This window comes from Felis catus, chromosome C2 (assembly GCF_018350175.1).
Source record: "Felis catus isolate Fca126 chromosome C2, F.catus_Fca126_mat1.0, whole genome shotgun sequence".
In the NCBI taxonomy this organism is placed as follows: domain Eukaryota; kingdom Metazoa; phylum Chordata; class Mammalia; order Carnivora; family Felidae; genus Felis; species Felis catus.
Genome location: NC_058376.1, coordinates 70423443 through 70440444, shown reverse-complemented (window position 1 = coordinate 70440444; position 17002 = coordinate 70423443). Strand labels below are relative to the sequence as shown.

At 45.1% G+C, this 17002-nt stretch overlaps 1 protein-coding gene across 2 annotated transcripts in view; it reads left to right on the top strand.

Annotated features, from left to right (window-relative positions):
• HEG1 (heart development protein with EGF like domains 1) overlaps positions 1-17002 on the top strand; it is a 90525-nt gene that overhangs the window by 14474 nt on the left and 59049 nt on the right. For both annotated transcript variants that reach the window (XM_045037045.1, XM_045037046.1), the window contains exons 2-3: positions 14036-14323; positions 15989-16270. In XM_045037045.1, coding sequence (XP_044892980.1) covers positions 14036-14323; positions 15989-16270 — 570 coding nt within the window. The remainder of the gene's footprint in view (positions 1-14035; positions 14324-15988; positions 16271-17002) is intronic.

The window sequence follows — 17002 nt, the reverse complement described above, 5'->3', positions numbered from 1 at the left end:
CAGTGGCCCACGGTGAGAGCACCCCTTTCTGGGGCCGGCGGTGACAGCCGCGGCCTCCTCCCTTCCCTTCCCCCACCTGGCCCCGCGGGCCCTTTGTGCTGCAGCATCGTTCCACTGTGTACATTTTCTAACACTGTAAGCCTTCCAGACAAATGATGTTTCTATGATTTCCTTAGAGTCCTGGGCCCCTTCACACAGGTCTACGGAACAAATTATGGCAGAACTTAACAAAAGTCAGGTGGCCGCATTTCATGTCATTCGACCTCCCCGCCTCCCTCCCACCTCCCCTCTTCCTCCTCGGAACCAGGATGTTTTTCCTTGCCTTTTTATTGTTTCGTCAAGCTGGCAGGCCTCCTTTGGTGGGGCTCTGCCACCGGGCTTCCTCTCTGGGTGTGAGTGAATGTTAGGGTGACAATACAGGAGACAGGCCCGCTTCCCTGCCCACCCCCCCAACTTCGTCTTCAGGCGCCACAGAGGCCCCCTTCTCAAAACCACCTCTGCTGAGCCACCTCTCAGCCCCTCCACGAGCTGTTTATCTTTCAAAGAATGAGAAGGGCAAAGAAAACTGAGGCACCAGATAGATAAATGCCCACAGGGACAAGATAGCCTTCCCACCCCCCTCAAACAGCCTTTTTGTTTACCAATTTAATTGACTGACATGACCCTTGGGCTATTTTTCAAAGCCTCCTTTTTTTTTTTTTTTAATCCTATGGAATTATTTTTAAAGCAAGGAACTTGAGGTCACATCAGAGTCCTTCACCTTCTTCTCCTGCCTGGGGTTAGGCTGCTTCCCTCCTTAGCACCCTCAGGCCACCTCAGAGGTGATTCTGTTTCTGGAAGCCTGCGGGACTCCGGGCTTTGGGGAGGGGGCGAGGGGGAGGGTCCTGGCCAGCCCCACCCTGGGTCATGGGTCACGGCTCAGTCCCACAAGCCTGCCTTTCTCCCCAGAGGATACTCAGCTAGACAAAAGCAGACTCTCACAAGGAGGAGAGGATAATATGCCTTGTAAATTTTATACTTTTCATTACTAGACACTGTTCCTGGGGGACCTGTTTTTAAAAATCAGATCATTGGAGGGGCGCCTGGGTGGCTCAGTCGGTTAAGGGTCCCACTTTGGCCCAGGTCATGATTTCACAGTTCGTGGGTTCGAGCCCCACATTGAGCTCTGTGCTGATGGCTCAGAGCCTGGAACCTGCTTCGGATTCTGTGTCTCCCTCTCTCTCTGCCCCTACCCTGCTCACGCTCTTTCTCTCTCTCCTTCAAAAATAAACGTTAAAAAAAATCAGATCACTGGGTCTCAGGTCCAAACACTTCTTAATGTGTATGGTTTTTCTTAGGGCTGCTCCTTTCAGGGCAAGAACAAGGAAGGAAATGAAACTCCCCGAGAGCCCTGGACAGTCCAGATCGAGGGCTGCCTTTTGTTCACACAAACTCATTTGGCTCCTAAACGTCCTCCACCCAGAATCATTACATCCGCAGTAGTGTTTCAAAACACAGCCCTGAGCAGCCGCACTGAGTAGGCGGCTGCCCTCTGGTGAGGTCGCAGCCACCTTCCCTCCATGTCCCCAAGGTTCCTGCCTACCCCCAGATATCCCACCTGCTGGCCATCCGGCAGGAAATCCCCCTGGTTTGTTGGATTCCTGGGGTGGAGGCCGTGATCTGGAGAGAGAGTGCAACCCTGAAAGCGAGGATGGGATTCTTGTCCCAAACCTGCACCCAGGATACCTTCTCTGCCCAGCTCCCTAGCTTCTCTGCTTACCAAACTTCCAGGATACCTTCTCTGCCTAGCTAGGCCTCTTCTCACACACCCATGGCACTGGCATCCGCATCACAGGAATTTATTAACCCCATTCAGCTCTCTTGGAAGCGATAGGCCCCTTGAGGCAGAATCCACAGTGTCTTGTGTGTGGTTGATGCTCAGTAAATATATTTTTTATCTATTTTTAAGGGTACAAGTTATTGGCATTGAGTACATTCACAGTGTTGTACTACCATCACCACCATGAATTTCCAGAACTGTTTCATTATCCCAAATGGGAACTCATTAGGTAATGACTCCTCATTCCTCCCTCTCCCCAGCCTCTGCTAATCTCTATTCTCCTTTTTGTCTCTATGACTTTACCTATTACAGGTACCTCATGTAAGTGGAATCATATAATATTTGTTCTTTTGTGACTGGCTTTTTTCACCTAGCATGACGTCTTCAAGGTTCGTTCATGCAGTGTATGTCAGATTTCCTTCCTTTTTAAGGCCAAGTGACATTCTCTTGCATGTATGTAGCACATTTTGCTCATCTAGTCATCCATCAATGGGTATTTGGGTTGCTTCAACCTTTTGGCTATTGTGAATAATACTGCTGTCAACACGGGTGTACAAATATCTCTTTGATTCTCTGCCTTTAGTTCTTTTGTGTATGTCCCTAGCAGTGGAATTGCTGGATCATATGGCATTTCTATGTTTAAGTTTTTGAGGAATGACCAAACTGTTTCCTACAGTGGCTGTGCCAGTTTATATTCCTACCAGCAATGCATGGAAGTTCCAATTTCTCTTAAGTTCTCGTCAACACCTACTTTCCTTTCTTTTTCTTTTCCTTTTTTTTCCCCTTGATAATAGCTGTCCTAATGAGTATGAAAGTAAACAGTCTTTTGAATTTATAAATGCCACCCACTGGACGTATTATGGACCTGGAGCTATTATTGTCCCTCTTGGACCCCGGTCCTGTCTGAGGGTCAGATTAGTTCGTTGCTATGGTCCCTAAGGGCAGGGGTCACTTTCAGAGAGGGATGGGGGCACCAAGGACAACCCAGGCAATTTCCCAACTTTGGCCAGAATGCATGATGCAAAGCACTGGATGTTAGCTAGCGAAGCAGGCTACATGCCATAAATTAGTTTGGGAAGAGTTGGCTGAGCTCCTGTCTTCTCAGTCCTCACTGGCTTCATTTGGGTGTGGTTAACTAGGAAAGACACCAGAAAGAAAGGGCTGGGCTCTGGTCTCCATCCTGCCACTTAGTTCTGGGTTATTCTAGGCATGTGACCTTAGTACTGAGTCTTAGCCTTCTGTTCCTAAAATGGGGTAAGAATTCCTATCTTGCTTGCCATGCAGAATGTCAGGACCCAACAGGATAATTTAGCCCCCTGAAATTATCAAGTAAAGAAGCGCTTTGCAGATTGTAAACATGTGGGATTTCTTAATTTGATCTCTGAGAATAGGGGCAAAATTCCATCCTCCTATAAAGTTCCAGTGGACAATGTCCTGCTCCTCTTGTGGTTTACAGCCATCTACCATACCAAAAGGGGGATTAAAAAGGGAGTTTTTTCATTTCAGTTCTAGTCCTGTGTGAGCAATTGAATCTGAGGAAAATCTCTAAAAATTATAAAGAAATTCACCATCATTGGTATGAGAACCCATGCTAGCACATGCAGTCACGTGGCTAGAAAGCACCCAGCTCTCCCATGTGTTCCCCAAGTTGAGGGATCCCAGGAAAGCTCTGAGGGGGAGCCAGAAACAGGGAACTCACAGCTGGAGGAGGGGGGGAGTCAGTGTCTTACTTTTCCAGAACGTTCTCTCATGAGCCTTAACCCCTAACAATCTGAGTTTCATCTTCTCTTTGCCACGTGACACTCTGGAAAGTCCCGGGGACTCTGGTTGACCATTCTCTGGCCTTTCCACAGGCCTGGCCCGTGCCTCTCTGTGGTGTCTCGGCACTCATTGCCTTGCTGGCTCCTGCTTCAATTCATCCTATCCTTCCCTGGTCCTCTGTGTCTCCTTCACTGACTCTTCCTCTCCCTCTGATTCAAGGTTCCCCTTAATTCAGTCCTTGACCATCACTTTTCCCTTCATACTCCATCTCCTCATCCCTCTTCCTAATTGACAGTCCCAAATTTTTAATGGCCTGTCAGACATTTCCAGTGGGAAGTTATAATGTCACCCCTCACTTCATATTTTGAAAACAGGCTTTTCTTGTCTCTCAAACTCATTCTCCATTCTGCCTCCACTCTTTATTATTATTCTTTTCATTACTCATGAAAATTATCTCTGAGAAGCTGCTTTAGAGGTCTTCTTGCTCAGTGTTCCTGCTGATAAGTGCAGCTATCATCAAACCAAATCCATCTGATTCCAAAGCCCCTGTGCCACAGGCTAGGTCGCTCCTCTTAGGGAGGAGCAGGACATTGCTAATGGATTTGAGACCGGGGTTTGGAGACCAGGGGGATGTTGTTCCCTGACCGATGCCTTAAAGCTCCATGTCACAGAATAATATCCCTCACATGGGATGTGAGGGAACAAGAGCTGGGTTCAGATTGTGAATCTGCCGTTCAGTGCATGACCTTGAACAACCACTTAATCTTTCTGCCCTTCTTCCCGGGTGCCATGATACCCACTTGACCAGCTGTCATTCTCATTAAATGAGATAAATGCCCTTGAAAACATTTAGCACGTGGTAAGCACTGAGTAGCTATTTGTGAAATCTGATTCTAAATGGAGGGAAATAAAAATAAAGGGATCCTGCTTTAACTCTGTGACATAGGGCCCACAGGAGTGGTTGACAGTGCAATGTGGGGGCGGGCTGGGCCCTCTGGGAGGAAATTGCCTCTTTGGATGACACAGCATACTCCCTGTACACACCCACTCCACTGCTCAGAAACAATGCATGTTGAAAAACCCCAAATCATGGGGTGGGTGGTGAGGAGTTGACTCTATAGCAGCTGCTAATTAGGAAATCCTACTCCCAGGCTGTGCTAGCATCCCTGATGTTGGTTCACAAACAGATGTTTTAGAACATGAAGACACTACAGAAGTGGAAGTTGTCAACTTGGGGGAAAAAACAGGCAAAGCAATGAAACTGTCTTGACACAGGGGGCTGAGTGCAGAGGGAAGGACGGTATTTCCAGCTCAAATATACCTGGGAGGTTGGGACATCTCACCTCCAGTATGAGGCTGGTTGGTGCGGCTCAGTTGCCGTGGGATGTGAGTGAGGTTGAGCAAGTACCTCTGACTATCTGGGGAGAGGGATGGGTGAGGTGAGGAGAGCCAGCCTCAGAGGCTGCCCGTGAGTGTCCAGTAGGGCACAGGGTCTTCATCCTCCTTCTCCAGCCCAGACTCCGAAGCCTGAGGTGTACCTTCTTTCCATTTCTCCAAGGCCATTTCTCTTCTCTGCCAAGAGTCAGAGCAGGTTCTGGATTCTCCCCCTGCAAGTGTTAGGTCCCTGCTGACTCCTAGCCGCTTTACTCTAAATGTCTCTCCCACTCGGGGTTTACCCCTGTGCTGAACAGGGAGCTACGCCAAAACCAAAATTCAACCACAGTACTCCTAAACAACTCAGGGCTTCTGAAGGGATTCATCCTTGGACCTCAATAAATATTTTAGCACTGGACTCATTGTTCCCCCCCCAAGATACAGCATGGAATCATGTCAAGCACTTGCATGTTCACAATCAAAAGATTGTGAATGGGTGGCAGAGTGGGTGGGCTGGGGTGCTGCATGGTTAATTAATCCCCTTCTGAAGAGTAGTTCATAGGCAATAAAGAAGTAGAGGGACATCCAGAGTTCAACAGCAGGCAGTGGGATACTATTCTTTTGGAACCCTGGGCCAGTGACATCAGGGGCTTATGCCAGAGGTGGGCCTGGCTCTCACCCTGTGCCCTCCTAGTTCTTCCTGCATCTGCTGGCAGAGTGTCCTGGAGCAAAGCCACAGCGAGGCCCCAGCTCACGGAGCCCACCTCAGTCCTTTCAGGGGATGCACCCCTAGCTTCCAGCAGAACTTGTACCTCTGCAACTAGCTCTGCTCTGCTGCCTGGAGAGGGGTTGGTTAGCAGTGCCTGCCAAAGTCATGTCCAAATCTGTCCGTTCACATTGAGAGACCTAGACCCCTTGAACAGCTGCAATGGGTGTAGCACTCACTACGGACCAGATAGTCTTTGACACTCTCACGTGTGTGTACTGTGTCACAGCCCAGTGAGGTAGGTGCTGTCATTATCCCCCTGTTACAGATGAAGAAGCCAAGGCAGAGAAATTACGTATGTCATCCAAGGTCATACGGCATGTACATGGTAGAACCAGAAGTCTAACACAGACAGCCTGACTTTAGCCAGTTTGTATGTTACCCACTGCTTCTCTTGTTAAGTACTGAATTTCTATATCCAGACAGGGAGCTGGAGGCAGGCTCTTTTCCTTTTAGATGAGAGAGTCTCCACATAGAGAACACAGATTCTCAAGGTGGGGTAAACAGGTGACTTTCCCCGTCATGTGTTCCGGGGGGAAGAAAGGGAAACATCCCCAGAAGAAGAGAGACGGTAAAGGTAAGAATTTCTGATCAATCCAGGTGGCTATGGCACCTGCAACTGAGGGAAAGAGGGTAGAGGTGGCATCATAAGCCCACAGGTCCCTAACGCCCACAGGGCCCAGCAGTGGCAGTACTGACCAGGGGTGTGTTCAGTCTCTAGTTACTGTGGACAGATGGTCATCCCCTTGATCAGGCCACCAGCTATGGCCACAGCTGGTGCTGAGTGGTTAGGTACCCAGAGGCTGGTTGTCCAGACACAGGTAAACTCATCAGTCCTTCAGCTGGGTGCTCAAGGCCACTCACAATGCTTATGTTTCAGAAATAGCTGTATTATGAGCAAGTTGCACGAGCCACCTTTATATCGAAAGTCTACAGGCTTTACCTACCTTAGGGAGCAGTCTAGGGACCAAAGAAAGCCCCTTATAAGAAGGCTTCCAGACCTAGAGTCCTTTTACCAAGATACCAACTTTTTTGTTCTTTTTCTTAGGAGATGCTTTTTTTTTTTTAAGTTTATTTTTAGGAATCTCTACACCCAACATGGGGCTTGAACTCACAGCCCTGAGATCAAGAGTCGCATGCTCTTGCAAGTGAGCCAAGCCAGGCACCCCAGGAGATGCAGGTTTTTAAACAGATATATATGTATATATATGTTTATGTGTATATATATATATATATATATATATATATATGCATATTTATTTATGCTTATATATATATTTTTAATGTTTATTTTCTTTTTGAGAGAGAGAGCATGAGTAGGAGAGGCAGAGAGAGGGAGAGAGAATCCCAAGCAGGCTCCTTGCTGTCGGTGCAGAGCCAAATGCAGGGCTCAGACTCACAAACTGTAAGATCATGACCTGAGCCGAAATCAAGAGTTGCATGCTTAACCACCTGAGCCACCCAGGTGCCCTTAAACACATCTATTTTTAATAACATAAGGTCATATGGTACATGCCATTTTTTAATTTATATTTTTAATTAACTGTACAGGGTGAACATAGTACATATCTAAAACTGTATCAATAATATATTTTGGTCAGCCCTTTAAAATCTTGTTGTCTTATAATTACTTACAAGTTCCTATTGCAGAAATTTAGGTTGTTTCCAATTTTCATTATTACAAACAATGCTGTGGTAAACTTCCCTGTGCCTGAATCTGTGCACATCCTTAAGAATTTCCTTGAAATTAATTTCCAGAAATGGAATTCCTGGGTCGAAATATATGCCTATTTTTAAGACTTTTGCAATGGATTGCGGAATTTCTCACCAGAATGTGCCAGTTACATTGTTACTGGTGTTGTGTGGAGGTGCCAGTCTGCTATGCCCGCAGTGACACTACATCTTATCATTTTTTGAGTCTTTGCCAATTTGATAGGCAAACATAAATTTATATAAAAAGTTGAAAAAAAGGCTTTTCTAGTTTACATTTGTATTTTATTTCTTTCCAACAATACTGTCATGTATTTATTCTCAAATTATACATTTTCTTCTGTGAATCACATATTCATGTTCTTTGTGAAATGTACATCTTAGGAATTTTTTTAAGCTTATTTACTTTGAGAGAAAGAGTGGGGGAGAGGGGTCAGAGAGAGACGGAGAGAGAGAACCACAAGCGGGCTTCGTGCTGTCAGGGCAGAGCCCAGTGTGGGGCTCAAACTCATAACCGTGAGATCATGACCTGAGCCAAAATCTAGTCAGACCCTTAACCTTAGACTGAGCCACCCAGGTGCCCTGTACATCTTAGGACTTTGAAAAACTTCACGTGTTAGGAATGCTAAACTTTTATCGTCCGCTGCAGGCATTTACCCTGGCTCATTATCTAACTTCTTTGAATTTAAATTCTTATTTTTTATCAAACTCATACATAGTTTAAAGATCAAATATGTTTTATAAGGCTATTATAAAAAACCCTGACCACTCCTACCACCAATCATTTTCCACTTCCCAGAATCAACCACTTTCGACCCTTTTAACAAGCTCTTTTAGTAATCCTGCCCATACCTCTCAGTAACATGCTTAAATTGCTATTTGTTGATTCATTGTTTTGGTTTTAGGCAATATTAATTAGTTTCTCTCAATGGAAATTTCATATTACTGCAAGCTCTACCAGTTGGAAGTGATACACTCTCTTTCTATTCTTCAGGGTCAGCTTGAGGAACTTGAAAATGCATTTTTTACACAGCTTAGAGTCACCCTTCAACACAACATGATTCTGGTTATGCCCTCCTGACTTCTGCGCTATGTCATCCATGGTTTGCTCTATCTTGTTTTATTAATCCCACAAATGAGAAATTATTTTATAAATTCAACGTTGCTTTAGATTTATGCACATATTTACCATTTTCTTTGCTCATTATATCTTCTTGCCTCTTCTAGCTTTTATCTAGCATTGTTTTTCTTGCTTGACATAAAATTCTCCCTAATTTCCTTTTGTGGAGGTGGTTGATAAACTGAAATTTGACTGAAAATGTTTCTTTTTTGAAAGAGAGTCTCAGGATATTTTTCAAAGATAGTTTTACTGAATGTACAATATTTACCCACTGGTTTTAGACTTCCATTGTTGCTGTTGAGAAATCAGCTGTTAGTCTAATTGTCATCTTCTATACATGATTTGTCATTTTCCCTGTTCTGGTTGTTTTTAAGATGTACCTTGTCTGTGGTTTTCTGCAGTTTGACTATGATGTGAGTTTATATTTCTGTACTATTTTGTTTTCTAAGGATTTGTTGGGCTTCCTTAGTTTGAGGGAAATTCTCAGCCATTACCTTTTTGAATATCGCCATTTCTCTCTTTTCTCTCTTCTCCGCCTAGAACTCCAGTTCTATATATATTGGACTTTCTCACTCCTATCTTCCTTGTCTCTTCCTCTCTTTTTCATATTTTCTATCTTTTTATATCATCTGGGTGTTCTCTCATCATCTGTCTTGTAATTATTAGTTCTTTTTTCAGTCGTATCTAAATCTGTCAAGTTTCCTAGTTTCAATCATTATATTTTATTCATTTTTAGAATTTCCATTTAGAGTTCTTTCACTTCTTTTGGCCATTATTTATAGTCTCTCTTTCTCTCATTTTTAGTTTCTTATTTCTTTTTATGTATTTTATATACTTACATTCTTTGACTGATCTTTCCAGCATTTGAAGGCTTTGCCTATCTAGGTTGCTGACTTTTACCCACTGATGCCTTTTTGCCTTTTATATTTTGTGCTTTTTGACAGTGATCTCTTATTCCTTAGAATTTTATCAATGAATGATAAAATCGGATTGAAGGTATGCTCATTTAGAGAGCATTCACATTTATTTCTGCAAAGCAAGAGGCACTGTGTATCCGAACCACTTTTCCTTCACACTAATGGGGTATATGTGGGTGCACATATGTGCATGTGTATTTGAGATATGATTTACATACCATAAAATGCACCCTCTTAAAGTATATAATTTAGTGGTTTTAGTATATTCACAAAGTTCAAGACCACTTTTAAAATATATCCTTGGCTTGAGGTTTAGAACTTACAAGTATTGTGAGTTTGTGCTGCATACCCACATGAGGGCTACCTTTCTGGTTACAAATTCTTGAGTGAGATTTATTTTCCTTCATCTAAAACCAAGATCAAAGGCCACTTTTCCCTGCTGGCCCCCTTCTGCAGGGCAGATTTTTTCCCCCTATGTGTCTGACACCCATAGTATAGCCCTAGTCCCAGCTTTATACAGTCTGAGTTTCCTCTCAGACTCTCTCCTTAAGAGTTTTTTTCTTTTTTTAATTTTTTTTTTCAACATTTATTTATTTTTGGGACAGAGAGAGACAGAGCATGAACGAGGGAGGGGCAGAGAGAGAGGGAGACACAGAATCGGAAACAAGCTCCAGGCTCTGAGCCATCAGCCCAGAGCCTGACGCGGGGCTCGAACTCACGGACCACGAGATCGTGACCTGGCTGAAGTCGGACGCTTAACCGACTGCGCCACCCAGGCGCCCCTCTCCTTAAGAGTTTTGTCTCCTATCTCCTACATCCTCCTAATAATCAGACCAGAAGTTCAAGCTCACAAAAGTTGAGCAGGTGCCCCAGAGCAGCTTCTAACTGCTGAGAATTAGCTCACTTCTCTGTATTCCAGCTCTTGGTTCATGTTTGGCCTTAGAAGATGTGATTCTTTACTTACTTGCCAACTCAGCAATGCATTTAGAAATATTTTGTAAAACATATTTTATTTAGTATATTTCGTTTATAGTGGTAGGATGATTTGGGACAATGCAAGACTACGGTCTGCCTTTTTTGTTTTGTTTATAGGGTACATTTTCTTTTTCCTTCTTCCATCTTTTGTCACCCCTCCAGGGAGACAGCATGGTTCAGTGCGACTCATGTCTTGTCTTTATGTGGCCATTCCGTACCTTCTAAAGACTGCAGTGGAACTCCTAGGGACATTCCCAGTTCTGTGAAGAAGGGCATGTTGCTGCTTCCTCAGCCATGGGCTTCCTCAGAGGCTCAACAATAGCCAAGTGTCACACTCATCTTAAGGCTATAATAGAGCAAAATTCATTTTCTTCCTTTGCTCATGGCTTACCAGCTTCCACGCATTGGTTTTGGGTCACCTCTACTTCCCCACAATCACTTTTTTTCTGGCTTCTTTTAAGAACAGTCTCTCTTCATTGTGCCCAAATGACCAGGAGGATAGAGAGAGCATCCTCAGACCCTTTCACCTTATCTGGAGAGGCCAATTTGCCTTGCAGCTCAAATAGAAAGAACACAGGAAACATGTTGTGTGGGTCTCTGGTCTCAAGTTGAAATTGTGGACTTGGTGGCTGCCCCTGGAAGCACCCTCCAAATCCCATTTTCAGGTGAATGTGGTCCTTGCCTGTCTGGGGCTGGACCCCAGAGGAACCCAGATGCTTGGCAACGTCCCTCCCCTCTCCAGGAAGTTTCTGTTAATTATCAATTATGGGAAACAGAATAGGAAGCACAAAAGCAGCGATTCTCAAGGGATTTGGGGAGGAAAGGGTTCCTTTAGGAAAGTTTGTCAGAATCTCTTATGGAAGATTTAAAAATCACTACCCCTCCAACCCCAATAAATGAGCCATACTTCTGGTGGGAGTGGACCAGAGTGGAGGAAATGTGGAGAACCATTGACCTAGAACTGCATTGTCCAGTGTTGTAGCCACTAGCCACATGTGGCTATTGTGCTCTTGAAGTACAGCTAGTATCATACTCTGGAATTTACAGGTGTAATACCAAAAGAAGAATGCAAAGTATCTCAATTTTTATATCAATTACATATTGAAATGCTACTATTTTGAATGTGTCAGAGTATGTAAAGTATTTATTAAAATTAATTTCCTCTGTTACTTTTAAGTTTATTTATTTATTTTGAGAGAGAGAGAGAAAGAGAGAGAGAGAGAGAGAGAGAGAGAGAGAGAGAGAGAGCATGAGTAGGGGGAGGGGAGAGAGACAGGGAGAGAGAGAATCAGAATCCCAAGTAGGCTCCAGGCTGTCAATGCAGAGCCCAGTGTGGGGCTTGAAGTCATGAACTGTAAGATCACATGACCTGAGCCAAAATGAAGTCAGTCGCCCAACTGACTGAGCCACCCAGGCGCCCCTCATCTGTTACTTTTTAAAGTAAACTTACATATGTGGTTTGCATTTGTGTCTTACTTTATACATCTCTTAGTGCTGATCTAGAAGATAACTCGTTCCTTTTGGGAAAGTGTGATATTTTGAGCTGAACCATAGGTTCTGCCTGCAGCCGCTACTAGTCAGATGGCTGGCCATGTTTTGCCTGACTCATACAGATAGAAGTGACTTCATTCATTCCCACCGAGGTCTCTCAGCAGTGCTCACAGCCCCTGATCCTAAGCAGAACGAAAAATATCCTTCCCAAATGAGGAAAATAAAAATAGGTTTTTAAGGGACCCATGTAATCAGCAATAACTTTAAATGGTCCTTGTCCTCATTGCTTTCTCTAGAAACTCATTAAACTCTGTGCCCTCCAATTAGCACATGTATTTCATATTCACTTCCACATTAGCTTGGATATCCAGGGAAGTGGCTCTTAAAATGTGGTCTGTGTTTTAGTCTTGGTTTCAGGAGCTGACACCCCAGCAGTGGTGGGGCTCCCTCTTCCAAGCCGTGGCTGCGTCGTGTGCACACATCTTCAGAGTAACAATGCACCCTCCTTGGGTTGGACTTGGGCGTCCCACCAACCTGCCCTGACTCTGAACCCCCTGCCTTGATAAATGATACCTAATTCCACAGATGGTTGCTTCTGCGCCCGGTTTCCCCTCAACTTTCACCTGATCGTGATGTTTGTAACTCATGCCCTCTCTGCCATCATGTTGGGCAATATGGCAGAAAATGATCACTTCAGTATATTTCCCAACGAATCTAAATCCATCCCCTAATTTATAAATGTCAAATAACAGTCCGTACTAATAAGCAACCTTTCCTCAACACCCCTGCGCCGGAAGCGAGGGGGAACAGGAGGATTTGTTACCACGCACTTTATCCTGAGCACTGGGCACAGCTGAATGCTCAGGGGCTTGGGCGGGGATCAGGCTGTCTGGTGACTTGGGCAAGGAATATGAGCCTCCGCCCCGCACCTCCTCTGCCTCCCGGGCAGAGTTGGAGAAGAGCACCTACCTCGACATTGCACAAGGATTGAACAAATGAGGACATGTCGAGAACATATATCCGTGGTTGGCATGCACACACATGCATGATTGCTGTTACTTTTTTTTTTTTTAACAAAATGAGACTATACTCTCAATTCTATTTTGAAACTTAAAAAAAATTTTTTTAATGTTTTATTTTTGAGAGAGAGTGACAGCAGGGAAGGGGCAGAGAAAGGGAGACAGAGGCTCCAAAGTGGGCTCCACACTGACAGTAGAGAGCCCAATGTGGGGCTTGAATCCACAAATTGCGAGATCATGACCTGAGCTGAAGTCGGGCAGTTAACCAACCCAGCCACCCAGGGGCCCCTGAAACCTGTTGTTTTAACTCAATAATACCTGTAAAACGTCTTTATTTTTATAACATTTTAATACCTCATCTTGTCCTTTCATATGGACATAATGCAACTGGTTTAATTGATCTGCGGCTGTAGGGTTTTCAGTTTTGTTTGTTCCTTCCTTCCTTCTATTCTTCCTTCCTTTCTTTTTTGCTATTATAAACAATGACATCATGACTATCAGTGCAGCTAAATTTTTGTCCACATTCTTGAGTATTTCCTTAGGATAAATTCAAAGAAAACAAAAGCACTGCATCAAACCTATTTACATTACGAAGGTTTTGGTAATATTGCCAAATCCTTCACATGTTTTTCCAGAATTAGGCATGTCCCACCTCCCACCCCCTGCCTGCAAGAGTAGGTGTCAGGATCGAGAGCTGCCAGCTTTTACCCTCCTACCATGCAGAAGACACAATTCACAACCTTGATGCATGCGAGTGCTTCCTTCCCCCTACTCTCACCTGACCTGCGTCCCCTGCGCCCCTCCCAGAGCCTGCCTGGATCCCAGAGCTTCAGGTCCTCTCCCCTGAGCCCTGTATTGGTCTCTTTCTGTCCGTTTTCATCATTTATTCCACTTACTGTAAAATTCAATACTACATAGTATTGTTGCTACATAATTTCTCCCACTGCATTGTAAGAATAATTACTGTGCGGAAAAAAAGAAAGGGGAAATTATTCTACCTGAATCCACTTCTTTACTGAGTGTCTGCTCATGGCAGACAGAGAACCAGCAGGCTCTTACTGATCCATTTTCTTATTGTTTCAGCTGTGGTAAGGAACCACTGGCCAGAAAGTAGCACCAAACCCCACATAGAAAACATCACCATTGATCAGAACCAAATGGACTTTTCAACGGTGGTCTCCAAGGAGGGCGTGATGACTCAGACCCCCAGAAAGAGCCACACTTCTTCAGATGCTCCAGAAAACTTCATTCCACAAACTGAAGCAGCAGATGCTAGAGGAAGAAATGACTCTTCCAGGAAAACAAATTTCACCATTTCCCCTGTCGGGTCTGACACAGCAACAGCTCTGACTTCCCAGAGCCTCACCAGAGGTGAGTTTGTGCCAACGATGCTCATTTCATTCATGTATGTCCGGTCCTGGAAGATGAAGTTTCTGCCAGTCTCCCTCTTCCCCATCCTGAGTGCCCATCCAAGGGTCCTGGGCTGGGGTAGCTCACCCCTGTGGCTCAGGCTCCATCTGTGGCATGCTGTGATTAAGTGAGTTATCAGCATAGACCAGCTGAGGGTGCACATTTGCCTACAGCCCCGAGCAGTCCTGGGAATTGACATTCCATGGCCAGACTGAGTCCAAAGGACACCCGCTGATCATGCCCCACACCACAGCCTCAGAGATACCAGATCTGGTCTGGTAGGCTGCGTGGCTGCCCAAATGGCGGTTCCTGCTTGAATCTGCACACCTCGGTGGCTTGCCACTTCTAGCAAAAAGTTTCAAGAAATGGCCAGGGCTGGATGTGTAAGATTTGACTGAGGAAGGGAAGACACAGAAAACTGGCACCGCTTAGGTACCTACTGTATACCGACATATCTATTCTCTCAATTCTCACCGCAAGCCAATGAGGTCACATTATTCTCATTTTAGGAATTTGGAAACTGAAGGTAGAGATGGTAATTAATCAGAGGTGTATAGGTCAAACAGCTAATAGGTTTTAAAGCTGGGATTTGAGCCTAAGTCTGTATGTCTGAGCATGGTGGGAGGGATAGCTTAGGAGTGGGATGCACAGACCATGTGAGGAAAAGGACAGAAGTGTGGTCTTTTTGTGGAGTGGGAAGGCTGGCAGCTTCCCATGGGGGAGGATGTAAGTCACACATGGAGGAGAGGATAGTTGTGTGCATGGGGTGAGGAGGAGTCACAGAGGACTTAGAAAACCAGGCAGTTTAGATTTGGTGTTGTAGGAAGAGTCACCGAAGGTTTTTGAACAAGACAGTGACATGATTAAAGCGAATCTGGGGAGGATTCACCTGGCAGGCAGGTATAAGATGTCTGGGGTGGGAGATGGGGCAGAGTGAACCTGGCGTCAGGGGGAACCACCCAGGCGGACATAGAAGTCCAGATGCCTGGTGCTAAGATCCATGGCCTGGTGGCCTCAGGGGTAGAGAGGAAGCAATTGGTAAAGACTCTTCACAAAGGAAAATTGATACGAACTTGGTAACAGCCTAAAAGTAGAAGATGACGCCATCAAAGATGGCCCCCTGCTTTCATGAGCTTGTTGCAGGGGGTCGGGTTGAGGGACTCAATTCTATAAAGAGTACGAATGACAGTATTTTATGTTCCCTTCATGACATGATGGACACAGAGCTTAGACCTGCGCCTGATGCTGCCCGAGTTCGTTGGTCATCCAGGTTTTGAAAATTTTGTTTATGTTGAACTCAAGTAAATAATTCTGGGGCCAGCGTTATGGAATGTGAGTGATGAATCATGGTGATCAGAGTCCTATCTTTGATCCCATATCATCTGATACTTAGCTTCATTGTGCCCCTTTTAGAGTAACTTCACCACAAAATGCAGCCTTTGTTCGTGAGATCTGAAAACAGTCTTTGTCTTGGTTTGTGATCTCTCACTCAGGAGTTAATTTTTCATAGAATGAATAATTGCTCTTAATTTGTTTTCATGGAGGTCAGAGGTGAGCCCACTCAAACATTATTCAGACATTTTGAAGTCTGCTGGTGGAATTTTAATTGTTGGTGTCTGCTTTCAGCTTTGGGGACACTTCGCTCGCCATCCAGTTCAGGGTCAGAAGGAAGAACTGCCCCTTCTCACACTGAGAGCGGAACATCCCAAGGGTCCCTGGCAAGAGGAAAGCAGCTCCCCGAAGACATGACCGTGCACACCCAACTGGCTGCCACTTGGGTTTTCAGCCAGGACCCTCTTCCTGCTTTAGAGATGGAAGAGGAGACCATGCTCTCTAGGAAGAGAAATTTTTCAGGACCAGCGCTCTCCAGGACACCGGCTCATTCCCCTCCCTCAGACCACCCCGGATGTGAGTGCTCCTATCCCAGTCTCACCCGCTGAAATCATTCAGAATAGAAGTAATAGATGCGTACAGCTTGCTAGTAACATACCTGTCACAGGGGCCGAGGCGAGGAGACATTAAAGACAAACGCAAAGTATTTGGGGGAAAGTACCATCTGCACAATTTACCTTCATACTGAAGTTTGTCTTTAAATTTTTGTTAACGTTTATTCATATTTGAGAGGGAGAGAGCGAGGAAGGGGCAGAGAGAGAGGGAGACACAGAATCCGAAGCAGGCTCCAGGCTTTGAGCTGTCAGCACAGAGCCCGATGCGGGGCTTAAACTTATAAACTGTGAGATCATGACCCGATCCAAAGTCGGACACTTAACTGACTGGGTGGACTGAGCCACCCAGGTGCCCCTGAAGTTCGTCTTTAAAATATGTTCTCTTTAACTGCATAGGAAGGAAAATAGGAGTTGGTCAGGTGGCTGCTCTGGGCCTTTGTGTCCACCAACCCCTGCTTGTCCCCTCACCCCCTGGACACACGCACGTACACGCATCCAACAGGGACTAAGTGTTGTTGGTGTGTATCCTTTGCACCAGAGGCCACGCTCTGGGGTGAGTGGACTGGTGAGCACTGAGTCATTTGATTAGGAGTTAGATTTGTGTTGCTTCGTTACGGCCAACTTGTTTCTTGCAATGGCAAAGATAACACAGATAAACATTTTGCTAGGCGTCATAGAAAAGAAACCCAGACGG